Genomic DNA, 16,552 nt, shown 5'->3' on the forward strand with positions numbered 1-16,552 from the left:
AGCAGAATGGTGCAGACCATCTGGAGGGCAGTGTGTTGGTTCACAGGAAGCTAACTATGGGGTTGCCATATGGTCCTGCAGCCCCGTTATTGGATACATACTTGGAAGAACTGGCGACATGAATGGACATTGCACACTGGTGTTTATGGCAGCATTCACGATTTGCAATGGATGGAGGTGACTTAAGGGTACATCGACCAATAAATGGAATGGGGAACTGTGGTGTATACATTCAATAGAATATTGAGCAGCGGCAAGAAGAAATGAGGTTGTGAGGTATGCAACTAGGTGAATGGACCCTGAGGACAGTATGTTGAGTGACATAAGCTACAATCAATACTAGACATTATAACACCTCACTAATATGGACTGGCTATAATGTGCAAACTCTGAGAATTGAATCTGAGAGCATAGGTTATCAGGGGAAGGCTTATGGTAAAGGTTCGTCGATTGTAGGCTCTTACAGCAGTCACATACATTCATGAGTTGTAATAGTTATTTCTAAATTCAGAGATGATGAGCTGTTTGTGCATAACCTGGTTGGTCCCTGGAACTTCAGGTACCTGTGTGACACCTGAGACTCAGAGTCAGAGTTTGGCAGTTATGAATATCAGCATTACCCCATACAGCAAATGCTAAAGAAGCTGAAAAAGAGATCAGACTTGAATTAGAGATATGAACAAAATGGACTTGGTTAGGACAAAGGTAAACCAGACTAAAGGGAAAAGGAAGATATTGACTGTGTTTTAAAACTTTAACTTCTATGTGAGACCAAAGGAATTGATGTTTATTTGGTGGAACATCTATATTTTCCGTAGCATGCTATCTAATTTAACTTGGAAGGTCAGTTTATTCAAACACCATAATTACATGGAACCTTGAATAGGGGATGAGATCTGGTTGGTCTGTACAGGTTAGCATGAAGTCCCAATACATCCCAGAGTAATTTGGTTAGAGAATAAAAATACATTTGCAAAGCCCCCTTGAGGGAATGGGGAAAATGTGGAAATATTAAACTTCCCCACCTGGGGAATTCCTGATATTCTCACAAGCATTGGGGACTACCATTGGAGTAGGCCAAGCCCTCAATCCTGGGGCTTGCTCTTATGAAACCTGTTACTGCAAAGGAGAGGCTAAGTCTACTTATAACTGTGCCTAAGAGTCATCCCCAAAGAACCTCTTTCATTGCTCAGATGTGGCCTCTCTCTCTAAGCCAACACTTCAGGTAAACTCTCTGCCCTCCCTGCTCTGTGGAACCTGACTCCCAGGGGTGTAAATCACCCTGGCAGTGTGGGAAATGCCTCCTGGGGATGAGCCTGGACCAGGCATCATGGGATTGAGAAAGCCTTCCTGACCAAAAGTGGGGAGAGAAATGAATCAAAACAGTTTCAGTGGCTGAGAGATTTCAAATGGAGTCGAGAGGTCATTCTGGAGGTTATTCTTATGCATTATATAGATATCCCTTTTAGTTATTAGTGTATTAGAATAGCTAGAAGGAAATACCTGAAACTGTTGAACTGCAATCCAGTACCCTTGATTCTTGAATATGAAGCTTATATGGTGTGATTGTGTGATTGGGAAAACACTGTGGAAACATTGTGGCTCACACTCCCTTTATCCATTGTATGGGCAGATGAGTAGAAAAAAGGGGGACAAAAAGTAAATGAATCATGGGGGGGAGTAGGAGATGTTTTGGTTGTTCTTTTTTTCTTTTATTTTTATTCTTGTTTTCATTTTTATTTCTTAGAGTAATGAAAATCAAACAAAATTGATTGTGGTGATGAATGCACAACTGTATGATGATACTGTGAACAACTGATTGTACACTTTTGATGATTATATGATATGTGAATATATCTCAATAAAATTGCATTTAAAAAAAGAGAGGGAGAAAATAGAAGGCTATCACACAAATGCAGCTTTTATGTCCTTTCCAGAAGGAACATTTGTTGGGCCAAGAGAAAAAAAAAACTCAGCTCTATTGTACTCCCCTCCGCTGTTTCTTTTATACACTGTTTAGGCAAATAAACTTCCTTTGCCATAGGATTCAATGAGTTCCATTAGTTTATATAATTCAGCTGAAATATAAAGATAAAGGAACACAAATACATTCTTACATCTCAATTCTTAGGTGGTGACTCTGCTTTCTCAAACAATAAAGTTGTTTTCTTAATTAAAGAATTAAGCCTATTTGCCCTCTTACCTTCTAATTTAGTTAGAAGACTTGATTCAGTTTTATTCTTCAGGGTTACTGAATCAGTAGAAAGCTCATAACTTTTCTCATCTGACAGCAGAGTTTCCTTAGAATGGATATTTTGAACAGCCTACATAAAAAAAATGAGATACCAAATAAAAATACAGTCTCATAAACAGTAGTATTAGTAATTTATTTCACTGTTCAATATGCTAAAGTCTTGTTTATGAGAAAAGATTGCTAGGAAATTATGTAGTATAATCACATGTTGGCTCCAAACTTACAGCAAAGATTAACTTCCTGAATTATTGATTAGTACAATGGGAAGGGCCATAACCATAAATGTGGCCAATTTGCTTTCAATGTGCATATTAACCAACTGCTAAAATATATACACTTAAAAAGAGAGAGAGTTAGAGGGCTGCAATTTTATCTGCCAACAACAGCATAGTCAAAATTAATATTTGTATAAGTCTAAGACAGTAGTTACTCTGAATCCAGAGAATATATGATTATTTGCTATTCTGTAGGTAGCTGTGATTAGGAAACAGAGAGAAGTACGACAAAGAATATAAAAATGATAAGACCCATATCATGATGCCAGGGGTTTAATTCAAGTACAATAGAACAGTATAAGCCCTAAAATTCAAAGTGCCCCAGGTACTTAAATTCTTTCTTCTCTTTGAAGTTTACACTAAGCTGCTTTGCCATATTAGGAAGTCAGGATTCATTACCTAGGCTCTCGCCTCTGACCCCAACCACATTTTACTCTCTCATTTTCGACTAAGATGTCTTCCCAGAATCAAATGATTAAACAGAAACAAACAAAGGGGGGGCGGGGTGGTTTGGGTGGGGGGAACTTCAATTATCCCTAAAACCAGATCAACTAATCTGCTTACACACATGCATAATTATTGCTGCTTTGTGGTTCTCCCAGATATAGCTGACACTTGTTCCAACTAACACTTCTGTATCACATCCCATTGGTGGTCCTGCACATGTTGAGGCATAAGAAACACTGTTGGAGATATCATTTAAACTGTAGATCCTTTCCCCAGAAAAGCTCTTTGGATCCCGGAACAAGAAAACCTTGCTACATATAAAGATTTAAAAACTGAAATACCTTTAGCTTTCTCAAGTCACAGGAGTCATTTCCACTTGATTTAGATCCAGGAACACTCAAATCTCGGCATTCTGATCCAGAGGTCTGTCTGTTACCCATGATACAAAGAATGTTAATATCTAACTGGAAATTAATCTTTTCAGTATACTAATCTTTTCATTTAAAAAGCTGGGTTTTTAACAATATGAACACTTTTTTTATGGAAAATCTCTTTAAAAGACTTTTTTTTTTAAATGACATGATTTTAGTACAAATGTGACTAAGCTAAAAAATTAGGTGGACAATGGACAATGACAAAAGTGATAAAATAGATGGGTGACTCCTTACTTCATCACCTAATGAATACTGGTTGGCTTTAAGGTATGAATGTGGGAAAGGAGAAGGGAACAGTATTATGTAGGTGAAACTACATTTCAGATTGCAAGTGGCTTAAGGATAAAAACCAGAGTATAAAATGTTTTGTGGCCCCCATAGTGCCTAACATAATGTCTATTGTAACAGGTACCAAGAAAATGACTGGTTTTATTTTTAATTTTTTTGAGTGGGAGAAAATCTCTTTATTCTTCAGTTATATATTTGAAACAGAGTGAGCAAGATGAGGTAATAGTCATTTCATAAGGTTTTTGGGCTTAACCTTGACAAACAAAATGATCTTGTAACATCAATATTTAGTCAAGACCTAAATTTCATTATAGAAGACACCAACTAAAATAATCAGTTGTGTTTTACATGCAAAATGATTCTCTGGAATCTAAGAACCTTTTCAATAGAAATAATGTTATAGTGGTTCAAGATAAGAATAGTCCAGAAAAGCTCTCACACAGCTGAGCTATAAAACTATATTCCCATTACTTTTGAAGGAATAAACTCTCATACACTGGATGTGATTTATGATAGTTCATCTCTACCCTTCCTGCTTTATTTATCAAAGTCCTAAGTTTCCAAATCAAATGAAGGAATCAATCATCTTTCCACCTGATAGGTGCTTTTCTCCTTGAATTAGCTGGAAAAGAAATTGTTACCAGATTTCCCTCCATCCCTACTATGGGGACTCCCATATACACCAGGAAGACTCTTATCAGAGAGGCTACCCATAAATGAGCAATGCTCAAACATCAGGCGTTTTTACCCCAGGGGTGTCTGCATAGCCTTTAAAGCTTCATGTTGACTTAGGACTTTTTCCTCCATGTTTTCTAATTTTTTAAATAGTTCCTTTAATAAAATAATTGTTTCCACTTATTCCTTTGTTCCAGACAGCATTTAGAAACTCAGTAGCCTCTACTATCGAAAAAATTTAACCGGAATTACTATTACCCTATAAAAGACCATTCTGCCATCAATCTTCAAGTATTGAAAACAAATTAAAAATTAAAACTCAAACATACCTTTTTGTAAAACTGTGTAAGCCAGAACCATCCGTCTTCACATGATAATCTGGGCTATTTAGAAGATTAACTGGAATTCTTCCAAATGGGCATGACTAAGAATGTTTTGAAAGATAAACAACCGGTAAATAAACAAAGACCTCACCAACACCGGTTTAATCAAGGCAGATTGAAAATAACTTACCAGTTTAGATTTGTTTGCTTGTTTTAAGGGATTCCGAAGACCTATTTCTGCATCTTGAGGGGGGATGTTCTCTCTAAACAGAAAAAAATACCCTCATGTTTTTCAAAGAATAACATCAGCATATGTATTTCCACTTTACTGCTAAACACTTTTACTACTTTTACATGAAAATATACATGTTTATATAAATATAAATGTATGATAATGCATTTAAAAAACAGATTCAGTTTCCTTACCCATACAAAAACCTGGCCTTAGGAGCCAGTCCTCTGGAATCGCAACTGATATTCCTATTCTGTAAATGTCCAAGTGAACTGGAGAATGATTCTTGGGCAGGAAATATTGTAGATGCTAAAAGAATTTTGAAATTGTAGTTAAATTTGTAAAGACGTAAGGAATATACAAAAAAGTAATCTCACAAATAAGAATATTAAAAAAGTCAATTCAAAGTAAATATTTGTCCCCAAATAAGATTGCAGACAGAAAACATTATCAAAATAACTCTCTATTACTTCAAATTCTTGTTAATTACAAAATATTTCCACAGGGTAAAGGTACATTCTCTATGTTTAAAAGCAAAAAGTCATTCTTTTGCTTAGACTGACTTATTTTAAATGTGTAACCATATGATTAGCAAAAGAACAAAAGATAAATTTCAAAAGGATAGTAAGTTACTTCTAAAGCTTACGGCCTTTATATCTAAAATTTAGATTTAGATCATTCTACTAAAGATATTTTTCCATAAAATATTACCCTGAGTCCTTATTTGTGGCTTTACCTACCATGGGGACATATTAACACACATTATCAGAGCTACCTGATAAACTCTTCTTTTCCTCCTCTGAAAGCAGCTGCTTTTTCTGGAGGTTTAAATTCTGTATGGCAATTTTCAACATTTCTAGTGGTACTGCTCCACATTCTACAGCTTTATGAAGGAGCTGTTTACTTTTTTTGCTATTACCTAACAAAATAAAAAGAAAAAAATTGTCATTTTAATGCAGTAATTTTCACCCACCCAGACTCTTATTTCTCAGAACCAGGGGACAAATTTAAAAGTTAGGCAAAAATACTTATTGTAAAGCTCATTTACTTTATTCCACAGGCCAATAACCAACCTTTCACTTCACATTCATATAATCAACTCTGTTTTCATGACAATTCATGTCATGGTTTTCTTGTGCAATGTGTAATTCTGCCTTAGTTTATCAACATTGTTTATTTTATAGTGACAGAGTATAACAATGCAGTTACAGAGAGGACAGCCAAGGCCGACTAGAACAACTAGAAAACTGTGGGAATTTAGCGAAACTGAAACCTAAGCCCTCAGTGTTGCAATAGTCCCAGGAGCAAGTATGATCATTATTATTCAGAATGACATTTGGTCATCAAAGAAAGGTTGAAACCCTTTGCTTAAGGGATTTGAGTTTAAAAAAAAAATAATAATGATAAAGATTAATCTTTAGCTATCAGACTTAGCCACACCATTCCCCAAAATGCAAAATAACTGTCACTACTATAATTACCTTTCTGACTATAGATTACCAAACAAATTTTCTTTCAACTATAGACTTACCCAGTATCTTTAGTCTAGTATTGCTTTATAAATATTAAATGTATTCATCATATGTCTCACTGGAATATGTTATCAATATTTATGGGAGCCACTGAGTTATGTTATGCATTTGGCACTTATGGTATAAAGATTAACAGATGGCCTCCAGCTTCTGACAACGTTTACAAATGTTAAGAATAAATATGTATATTCAATAATGTTTAAGCACATGTTTATTGAGAGGAGTGGCAGAATTTCATGTTTTGAGCACCTAAGGACAGCAAAGGAAGAGAGAAAGGCTTAGATAAGAACTAGGGAGCTTATTCAGGTCATAAAGCCCTTTGAGAACCTGATATAAACTATGGAATATCCTCCACCCCTACAAAAATCTATATACACACCAAACTGTACATAGGATTTCATTGATGTTGTATACTTCCTGAAAGCCTATTCATCAGCTCTGCTCAAAATAATTGTAACTTTGACCTTAAGGCCACTACTACCTTCAGTAGTTCAATAAAGTTTATTTCTTTTCTTTTTCTTTTAAAAATATAATGTTTCTTGAGATTTTCTGTATTTATACACTCTAAAGATGTAAAATTTATAGTTGATATTAACAGGCAGTAATACTCAAAAATATTTTTAAATAGAATAAAGGGGAAATTGAGGGTCTTAAAAGCCTGGCCAAAGAGATTATTCTTACTCTAGCACACTAGGAGGAATCAATTTTCCTAGAAAGGAAAGGGATGATATGAAAAAAAAAGTCTCTAGCAGGATTTGGAAATCATCTGAATAAGTTCTTCAGATTCTCAAACCATCTCCTGAGCTTGTACAAAGCTCTTCTCCAAACTCAATCCTGGGTGCTACTCGCCAGTAACTAAGCCCTGCTTTGGACACCATCGTGGGGATTCTGGCCAGCTCAAACCAGTGATAATGTGTATGTCTCTGGTGGTAAATGGGATCAGGATAGGGACAGAACTAAGGCAGAGGGAAAAGAGAACATGTGGCCATAAAGCAGACTGAGGGTATAGCCAGAGGCCCTAGAAAACAAGATGGGGAAAAAAGATGACTAAGGAATGGCCAGGTTAAAAATGTCTGATGAAGTGATTGTCCTAGTCTTATGCACAGAGTCCGGATTACTAAGAACTCAGTGAGCAAGAAATATAAGCTTCTGTGCTATCTTACTTATTTTTAAAAGAGAACTAACAATTATTGCTACAACTTTATTTTAAGGTAAATTTTGCTGCTATGAAACCATAGCATCAGAAAAGCTTATCTAAGCTCCAGCTTAAATGACTTACATCCTGCATCCCATAACTATCTAGTGAAAAAGCTTTCTTTTAGATGCTTCTTGAATTGAACTAAGTGCATAAACATGATGTCCATGCTTTATTTCCCCGTATTACTCCTTACAGTAGAAGAGCTAATATAACAAATATCCTCTGCATTTACACTTAAGTAGAATTAGCCCCATATATTCATCTGATCAACTTTAATGCCTCTGCCTCAAATTTCCATTTTAGATACTTGACTTAATATTAAGATATGAGTTAACAGGAAGTTATCTTTCATTTAATATACAGATTTCACATTTTCAGATTACCTTGTGATAATTCAAATTGTGCAAAAGATACATGCACAAAAGCAAATTTCTTGCAGTTTGCTCTGGCCATCTGAAAGTAGTCACGTGCATCATCTGGTTCTTGAATACTGTAAGAAATTGTAATAAAGATTTTAGAGTCAAATTTCAAGAAAAATGACACAGCTACCTAAGTTGGATAATGTCTCATTCTATTTTCCAAAAGACATGGGATGCTGCTTTTCTCTCTGTGTTAAATTAAATGCTAATAAATTATTTTTTAAAAATCTTTCTAGACAGAGACTAGAAAATGTAATTTTTGTGAAACCACATCATGTACTAAAGAGAGGTTACGTTTTTTTCTGAGTTATTATAAATAGAAGGATTTGGTCAGAAAAATTAATTTTTTACTGATTCTTATCAGTAATCCTGATAACATGTTTTCATTTTACCTCTTTGAAATGTAATTTTTTTTATATAATGTAATTTCATAAAAGTAGTTAAAAAGCAAGTACTTACGCTTTTAATTCAGCAAATCTCACTTGAATTTGAGCAAAACTCTCATTTTGGCCATATTTATCTGGAGGAAGTGCTTCAATTGCTTGACTGTAACGACCAATCAATTTATTTAACAGAGCATCATTTAGGGGGACACTGTTTTTTTCTAGTTTGAGCAACAAACTTAACCAGTCTTCTGGATTATTCGCCATCATCATAATTTGATTAACAGTTCCTGAATTATCTGAATAAAGGGGACAAAATATATCACAACAGAAATAAACCATAAAGCAAATGCCAAGCTACACTTTCCCCTCAAATTACAATTAAGCATTTATGCTCTCAGTATCAGTGTATGTAAACTCCTTGAAATACCTTTTTAAACATTTAGCAATTCAGATAACTATAAGCAATTTATTTACTACAAATGTCTTTTATAAGGACATACCTTACTCCAAAAACATACATATTTTACTCCAAAAGCCATATATTTTGAAGAAAAAAAGTCTGGAAATAAGTTCTTAAAAAAACATGTAATCTAAGAAAATTTTATGCTACAGTAGCGTAATTATAATTATAGCATCCTAACTATCCAAAGAAAACCTAAGTCTTTCCTACTGCTACTTGTACCAACTTTCTTGGAAAATTTTTCATTGATGACTTATTAAATATTTTTAAATATATTGCTACAGTCCTAACATAACCTTCTTTACAAACTTATCCACTCAACATTATCTCTACATACCTCAAACTTACTTTAAAAAAACAAACAAAAGGCTTTACAAAAGAGAAGCAACTATATGGTCATTTTCTTCTCTCTCCAAGTTACTCACACTTCTCATAGAAGGGTCCAACAAACCCACAGCCATTTCTTTATCCCCCTCTTAATCCTATTACCCACATCCATCCACATCAATCCTTTCTACTTGCATATACTTCTAACCCAAATCTCTACCACCCTGGTCCAGACCTTCAAAATTTAGAGGACTTCTGTCCCTATTTTCCATATGTGGAACCCACCTTCCCCACCCCCAACCTATAGAAAAAGCAAAAATAATGTTCAGACATAATTTTCACATTGCAAAATACTTATTTCCTTTAGTGTTGTTTCAAAAAGATAACTCAAATTAATGTCAGACTCTTGTTCAACATATTTTACTATTACTAAGCATTATTAAATTCAGATTTCTCAGGGACGCTATCATTCCTTCTATCAGTTTCAGTTACCATCAACAAAGTGTAAATCCTTACTTTTGCAAACAAAATTAGTTTCTGCTTTCTACCAAAACATAGTTCATTCACAATTTTGCTTTTTTGTTTTAAATTTAATCTGGTCTGATCATTTTCCAGTATTACCTCTTATTACTTTCATAACAAATTAGTCTGCAAGACGTCTACAAAACACATTTTCCTCTCTGTGGTTTTGCAGATGTACTGCTTATGCCTCTGAGTACTCCATTCTTCTTCTATTCAACGCTTACAGTATTTGTATGTTTATCATGTTAGTATTCACCTGACATCCAGCATACATTACCATGTAGCACAGGGTACAATAATTCTCATCTAGGAAGAAACTGTGGCTTTAAGCATCTTTGAGTCTTCCTCAATAATATAACGTCTTACATCACAATGATCAATATCTGTTAAGTGTTTTAAGTTTTGAGTGACTAACACAAATGGGATTTAAATAAGGACTTATCTACCTTAGCATACACGATTTGTTAGAGCTATTTAAATATAGTGATATTCTGCTAGGACTTTGTTTAATACCCAAATGATCAGTTTCTATGCTTTTTTCAAGTGATTGTGATCTGCCACCCTGACTAGATTACAGGTTCTTCCATTTATTTTTAATCCTTCATCAATTAAACAATTAGTATCAAAATAATAAACTTATCTGATGGTCATTTTTCAAATGACCTCAACAATTCGAAACATAGTGAAGAATTCAGCACAAAAGCTTCCACAAAAGCTAGCGTATTGAATTCTGGGCACTTTAACTCATTCATCATTCAATAAATATTTAAGTGCCTACCATGTGCTAGGCACCATTCTAAGATTTGTGGATGTATCAGTGAACAAAACAAAACAACCCTGCCCTTGTGAAGCTGATTTTCTAGTGGAGGAGACAGAAAATAAACAAACACATGAGTAAATAACACATAAGTCATTAGTGCTATGGAGAAAAATAACACAGGGAAGGGAGATAGAGGACACATCCCAAGCCCAGTAGGTTGCTATCTTAAACGGGGATTAGAGAAGGCATCAGTGAGATGACATCTGAGTAAAGACCCAAAGGATGAAAGAGAGAAAGCAGATATCTTTCTAAGTGGAAGGGCAAAGGTGTTGGGATAGGAGCTGGGCTGCTATATAGGAGAGCCATCAGGAAGCCGCTGTGGCTAGAGCAGAGTGAGCAAAGCAGGAATAGGAAAAAAAACTCAGAATGCAACAGGGAGATTCTCCAAATCACAAATGGAGTGTCTGACTTTAAATCTATACATAATATATTAAGATTGGTGATGCTTTCTCAGTTTGCAGCAAAAGAAGGAACAGGAAAAAAATTGCATATCTGTTGATGACAGGCACATCAGCAGAAATGACAGCCGACAGTAATGGAGGAGTTAGGAAAAACCATCTCTTAACCTACTATAATAATGAAGTTGTTTCCTTTTTAAAGAAAGTGGAAAATTGTGGAATATTTCCACACAAAGGGTTTAAAACACAAAGTGCTGGTACTCTAATTGGTAAGCATCAATTACTGAGAAAATTACATTATGTAAATACAGTGGTTAACATCTTATTCCTTTACTTAGAGGGCAATCAATAAGCAGTCACTACTTAAAAAAAAAAAAAACAAATAAAGAATAAGAAAAGAAACTCACCTGTAGTATCAGCAGAGACTTTATTCAAGCTTAGCTCATCAGTAAGGTCCTCATTTTTAAATTTATTTTTAATATCTCTCACTTTGTTCATTATGGAATCAATAGTCAATTCCTTGCCGCTTAAATCCTCAACCTCCATTTCTAAGAAAAACAAACATTTAACTTAGTCATAATTCCTATTTTTACCAGCAGCAAAGAAAAAAAAAGTTGCAATTTGTCTTTTAGAACCCAGAAGGCTCTAAAGCATTAAACTTTATGAACACACTTTTAGGTTTACATGGATGTTATTAGGGTGGTATTTGTGCAACTATGTACACAAAAAGAACAGACAGATCTTTATAATTAGTCCAGCAAGGTTTCTGATAGGCCAAGTACACTTTTTCTTCCCAGTGAAGTTACACTTTGGAAGACATTACAACACAAAAGGCTACCCCCTCTTTAAACTTTCAATGTTTCCTCTGTTCACTGACTGCCTTTGCTTTACTCTTTTTCCAAAATTATTTTCTTTAGACCATCTGCAAATTCAGGTTTTTTTGTTTGTTTGTTTTTTTAATGTGATGAAGTGTTTGTTTGGATTTTGACGGACATAAAATATCCTTTGGTGACGAGACTTTGCCCTTCATTCATCTGCTTTATAGGAATAAATCTTCACTTGCAAGCACTTTCGCAGCAGCACATATACAACATCACAACCCTTTATTGGTAAATGGGGTTTCAGCAGCTTTGTTCTTATGGAAATCTGGGAGAGGAATGATTTAGTATCTTAATCATTCTAATACCAATTATATATTGTACTCTATAGAGTACTATACACTTACTTATCATGAATGGTGGTGATGTTTGGTTACCCAAGTGTCTCCCCTCTTCCTTCCTGTCAATCTCATCTTTGTGATTCTCAGGCATCAACCCAGCAACCTAGGTCCCTGATTATTAATATTGCCCCTGTCCTCGAGTTTAACAATAAAACGGGGGTGATAAAGCTAGGCAGCGAGATATTACCCCACCTCTGAAAACAGGTTCGAAAGGAAACTATCAGGGTATAGTCACCATCTTCTCTCCCCATTCTAACCCAATCAGACTTAAGAAGAATCTCCCCAGGTGACCCGCCAATTCCTCTCCCCAGCGGGATCCACACCCAGCTCTTGCTTCCAGGGTCCTCAGAATATCCCGCACCGCCCTACAGACCAGCCGAGGAACCGAGACTTCCTCACCCACCCCTTACAGTTCGTTTAGCCGGACCCTACTTCGCCTACTCGGCTCCAAGCCGCCCCCGTCTCGCCCCCACCCTTCACAGACACGCACGGCTGAAGAGCCCACACACCGGCCGCTGCCGTTCCTCCGTGCGCCCGCGAGGCAGTATTCATTACCAGTAAGCAGAGGTAAGGAGAAGAAAAGATGGAACCCGAGCCCTGTTCCGCAAACACGTTTGAATTTCCCCGCCGCTAATGCCGCTGCCTTGTATTGGCTGGTGCTCGTCACGTGGAAGCATCTGCCGTGGTTGACGCTTTGCGTCGGCCCTACGTGAGCAACGCCCCGGGAGGGCGCTCGGCCCTGGCTCCGCCCGCGCCGCGCCGGGGGTGACTTGGCGCTGCCAGTCGGAGGGCGTTCTGTCGACGCAGTCGGCCGGCTTTTCTGCACCTTCCTGTTTAACCAGGCCTGATTTTGGCCTGGAAGGGGCCATTCCCCGGCGGAGCTATCCGGTGAGAGGAAAGGTGGAGCGGGGACGGCTGCTTGTAACGATGACAGTCAACAAGACTCAAGACCTAACAGGTGCACTGTGACTTGGCCCTTCACCCTCACCTCCACCCCCTCCTTAATCCTCTCGGCTCCTCTCTGCCGACTTTAGGGAGGATGTGGCAAGAAAGGAGCTTTCACGGCGCACGTTCAACTCGATAATCTCGGTGTTTTCTTGTTCTTCAGCTGTCATTCATAACCTTCCCTTACTCTTAAATGACTCCTTGCTTGGTCTTCAAGCCAAGGCCCTACCCTTTGCCAAAATTTTACGCAAAACTCGCACACCCATCACTGCTGCCCTGACTGAACTTCCCTTATGAGACTACTTCCCTCCAGTCCTGTCCCACATAAGGGCTCAAGTGTCCTTAAGGAAAGAGCACCTCTCTTTTTATCTACGCTGGCGCCGGGCTTTGCTGCTAAGTGGCTTTGTGGTCCAGGGAAATAACTCGGTCTCTGTCTCGTCATCGGCGTATAGATAGGAGATGCCTCTGCTGTGTCAGGATTATGATATATGCTCTATGTTAGGACGAATTGGTTGGTTTTATTTATGGGTAGCAAACTGCAGCTGTCTTTTGTTAACTCGTAAGCTGTCCTTAGAACATTCCCATTCCCCACTCTGGGTAGCCACCCAGTCAGCATGGGAGCCCTTCACTGCTTAACGCATTTTCTGTTATCTGCCAGCTATATATTTGTGTTTCAGCAGACCAAAATGATTTACTATACCATAGTGGCTGGTGTCCACCTCTGCACCGTTGAGTTCATTGTTCGACCAATTCTTGTTGATCTTTTTAGGGCCTAAGTTCAAAACTTGCATTTTCCTGGAAATGCTACTGTGATTAACTCACCCTAATACTCCTTTCAGTACACTCACTCATTTAGTGATCTCTTCCAGGCTTGTATCTTTAAATATCACCTCTATGTTGATGACTTCAAAATGTATATCTCCTGTGCAATTTTCTCTCCCAATCTCCAGAGTCATATCCATTGTTTACATACATATCCATTTAAATGTCTAATACACATCTTAAATTCAAATGTCCAAAACTGGATCCTGATTTTCTTCTCTAAACCTGCTTCTTACAAAATCTCCTTCTCTGTAAAAGAAAACTTCGTTGTTCCTTTTTTTTTTCAGGCCAAAAATATTGGTATCATCTAATCCATAAGCAGATTGTGTCAGCTAATGCAGGAAATTCCTGGAATCCTACCATTATTCCCTATCTCCACTGCTACCACTGTAGCCAAAGTCACCTTTATCTCTCACCTGGATTTCTGCAGTAACCTGAGTGATCTCCCTGCTTCTGTACTTGCCTCACTTCAATTTGTTTTTAGCAGAGTAATCTTTTTTTTTTCAATTCAGTTTTATTGAGATATGTTCATATACCTTACAGTCATCCACAGTGTATGATCAGTTGTTCACAGTATCATCAAATAGTTGTTCATTCATCACCAAAATCAATTTTTGAACATTTTCATTATCCCCCCCCAAAAATAAAAATTAGAATAAAAATACAAGTAAAGAAAAACACTCAAAACATCCCACCCTCTATCCGCCTATTATTCATTTAATTTTTGTTCCCATTTTTTACTCATCTGCCCATATGCTAGATACAGGGAGTGACATCCACAAGGTTTTCACAATCACACGGTCACACTGTGTAAGCTACATAGCTGTACAATTTTCTTCAGGGATAAGGGCTACTGGGTTGCAGCTGAACAATTTCAGGTATTTCCTTCTAGCTATTCCAGCACACTAAAAACTAAAAAGAGATGTCTATTTAACGCAAAAGAAGAACCTCCAGAATGACCTCTCGACTCCATTTGAAATCTTGCAGCCACTGAAACTTTATTTTGTTTCATTTCTCTTCCCCCTTTTGGTCCAGAAGACTTTCTCAATTCCACAATGCCGGGTCCAGGCTTATCCCTGGAATTCATGTCCCACATTGCCAGGGAGACCTATACCCCTGGGAGTCATGTCCAATGTAGGAGGGAGGGCAGTGAGTTTACCTAGCAGAGTAATCTTAATTCAGTCCATGTCACTCCTTTGTTTAAAACCCTTTAGTGCTCCCCATGTTGCTCAGAATAAAGCCAAAATTCCTTACAATTGTCTTGAAGTATGGTGTTCAAGACAGTGGCCATTAGCCACAGGTGGCTATGGAACCCTTGAATTGAGGTTAGTATGACTAAAGAACTGAAGTTTTAAATTAATTAATTTAAATTAATTTAAACCTAAAACTGATAGTGCAATTATTAGAAAACTGTAAGTATGTTTGGAACAACTTGAGTATGTGTATCTACTTTTTCAAATGTAAATTTTGTGAAATGTAAGTGCAGATTAAGTATTTTCAATGAAAGTGTCCAAATTTGGTATGTGTTGTAAGTGTAAAATACATACTGGATTTTGAAGACTTAGTAGGGAAAAAATAATGTAAAATATATTAATAGTTTTTAAAATGCTGATTACTGGTTGAAATGATATTTTTGATATATTGGGTTATATAAAATATGTTATTATAATTAATTTCACCCCATCACAGACTAGAGGAAACTAAGGAGACCTGACAACTAAATGCAATGTGGTACTGTGGATTGGATTCCTGAACAGAAAGAAGACATTAGCGGAAAAAGCCTGGTGAAATCTGAATAAGATCTGGAGTTTAATTTAATGGTAAAGTACTAGTGTTGTTTTCTGAGTTGTTGTTTTCTGTTAGCAAAATTGTGGGTTACAGAAAAAATCATGCATAAAATACAGGGTTCCTATATATCACTGTTTTGGTTTGCTGAAGCTGCCAGAATACAACATACCAGAAATGGGTTGGCTTTTTCACTGGGGTTTTATTAGATTACAAATTTACAGTTTTAAGTCCATGAAAATGTCCAAATTAAGGCATCAAGAGGAGGATACCTTCTCTGAGAAAAGGCTACTGGTATCGGGGTTCCTCTAACAGATGGGAAGGCACATGGCGACGTCTGCTGGTCCTTCTCTCCTGGTTCTGGTTTCAGTGACTGTCTCCAGATGTCTCTGGGCATTTCTCTCTCTGCTCTCCTGCTTAACCTGCCTTTTATCCTCTCATATAGGACTCTGGTGAAGGATTAAGACCCACCTTTGGATGAGCTGGGTCACATCTCAGTTGAAATAGCCTAACCAAAATGTCCAACCCACTATAGGTCTGCACCCACAAGAATGAATTTAAAGAACAGAACATGGCATTTTCTGCAGTACATAACAGTTTCAAACCAGCACACCAGCTTATTATTAATACCTTGCATTGGTGTGGAACATTTAATTTATGAGGTTGATGAATCCACCACAGTAATGTAGTTCTTAAAACGGGAAATTTGGTGAGGGGTATATGGGAACTCTCTGTACTATCTTTGCAACTTTTCTGTTAATCAAAAATTATTCCAAAATAAAAAGTTTTTA

At 36.9% G+C, this 16,552-nt stretch overlaps 1 protein-coding gene across 2 annotated transcripts in view; it reads right to left on the reverse strand.

Moving 5' to 3' along the window:
- TTK (TTK protein kinase) overlaps nt 1–12,728 on the reverse strand; it is a 63,901-nt gene extending 51,173 nt beyond the window's left edge. For both annotated transcript variants that reach the window (XM_037843414.1, XM_037843413.1), the window contains exons 1-10: nt 12,719–12,728; nt 11,398–11,538; nt 8,537–8,759; nt 8,042–8,148; nt 5,704–5,847; nt 5,123–5,237; nt 4,887–4,959; nt 4,703–4,797; nt 3,318–3,405; nt 2,204–2,324 (exon numbers count right to left, since the gene is read on the reverse strand). In XM_037843414.1, coding sequence (XP_037699342.1) covers nt 2,204–2,324; nt 3,318–3,405; nt 4,703–4,797; nt 4,887–4,959; nt 5,123–5,237; nt 5,704–5,847; nt 8,042–8,148; nt 8,537–8,759; nt 11,398–11,536 — 1,105 coding nt within the window. In that variant the 5' untranslated portion in view covers nt 11,537–11,538; nt 12,719–12,728. The remainder of the gene's footprint in view (nt 1–2,203; nt 2,325–3,317; nt 3,406–4,702; nt 4,798–4,886; nt 4,960–5,122; nt 5,238–5,703; nt 5,848–8,041; nt 8,149–8,536; nt 8,760–11,397; nt 11,539–12,718) is intronic.
- Between the last annotated feature and the right edge of the window lie 3,824 nt (nt 12,729–16,552).

Source organism: Choloepus didactylus, chromosome 7 (genome assembly GCF_015220235.1).
Source record: "Choloepus didactylus isolate mChoDid1 chromosome 7, mChoDid1.pri, whole genome shotgun sequence".
NCBI lineage: Eukaryota > Metazoa > Chordata > Mammalia > Pilosa > Megalonychidae > Choloepus > Choloepus didactylus.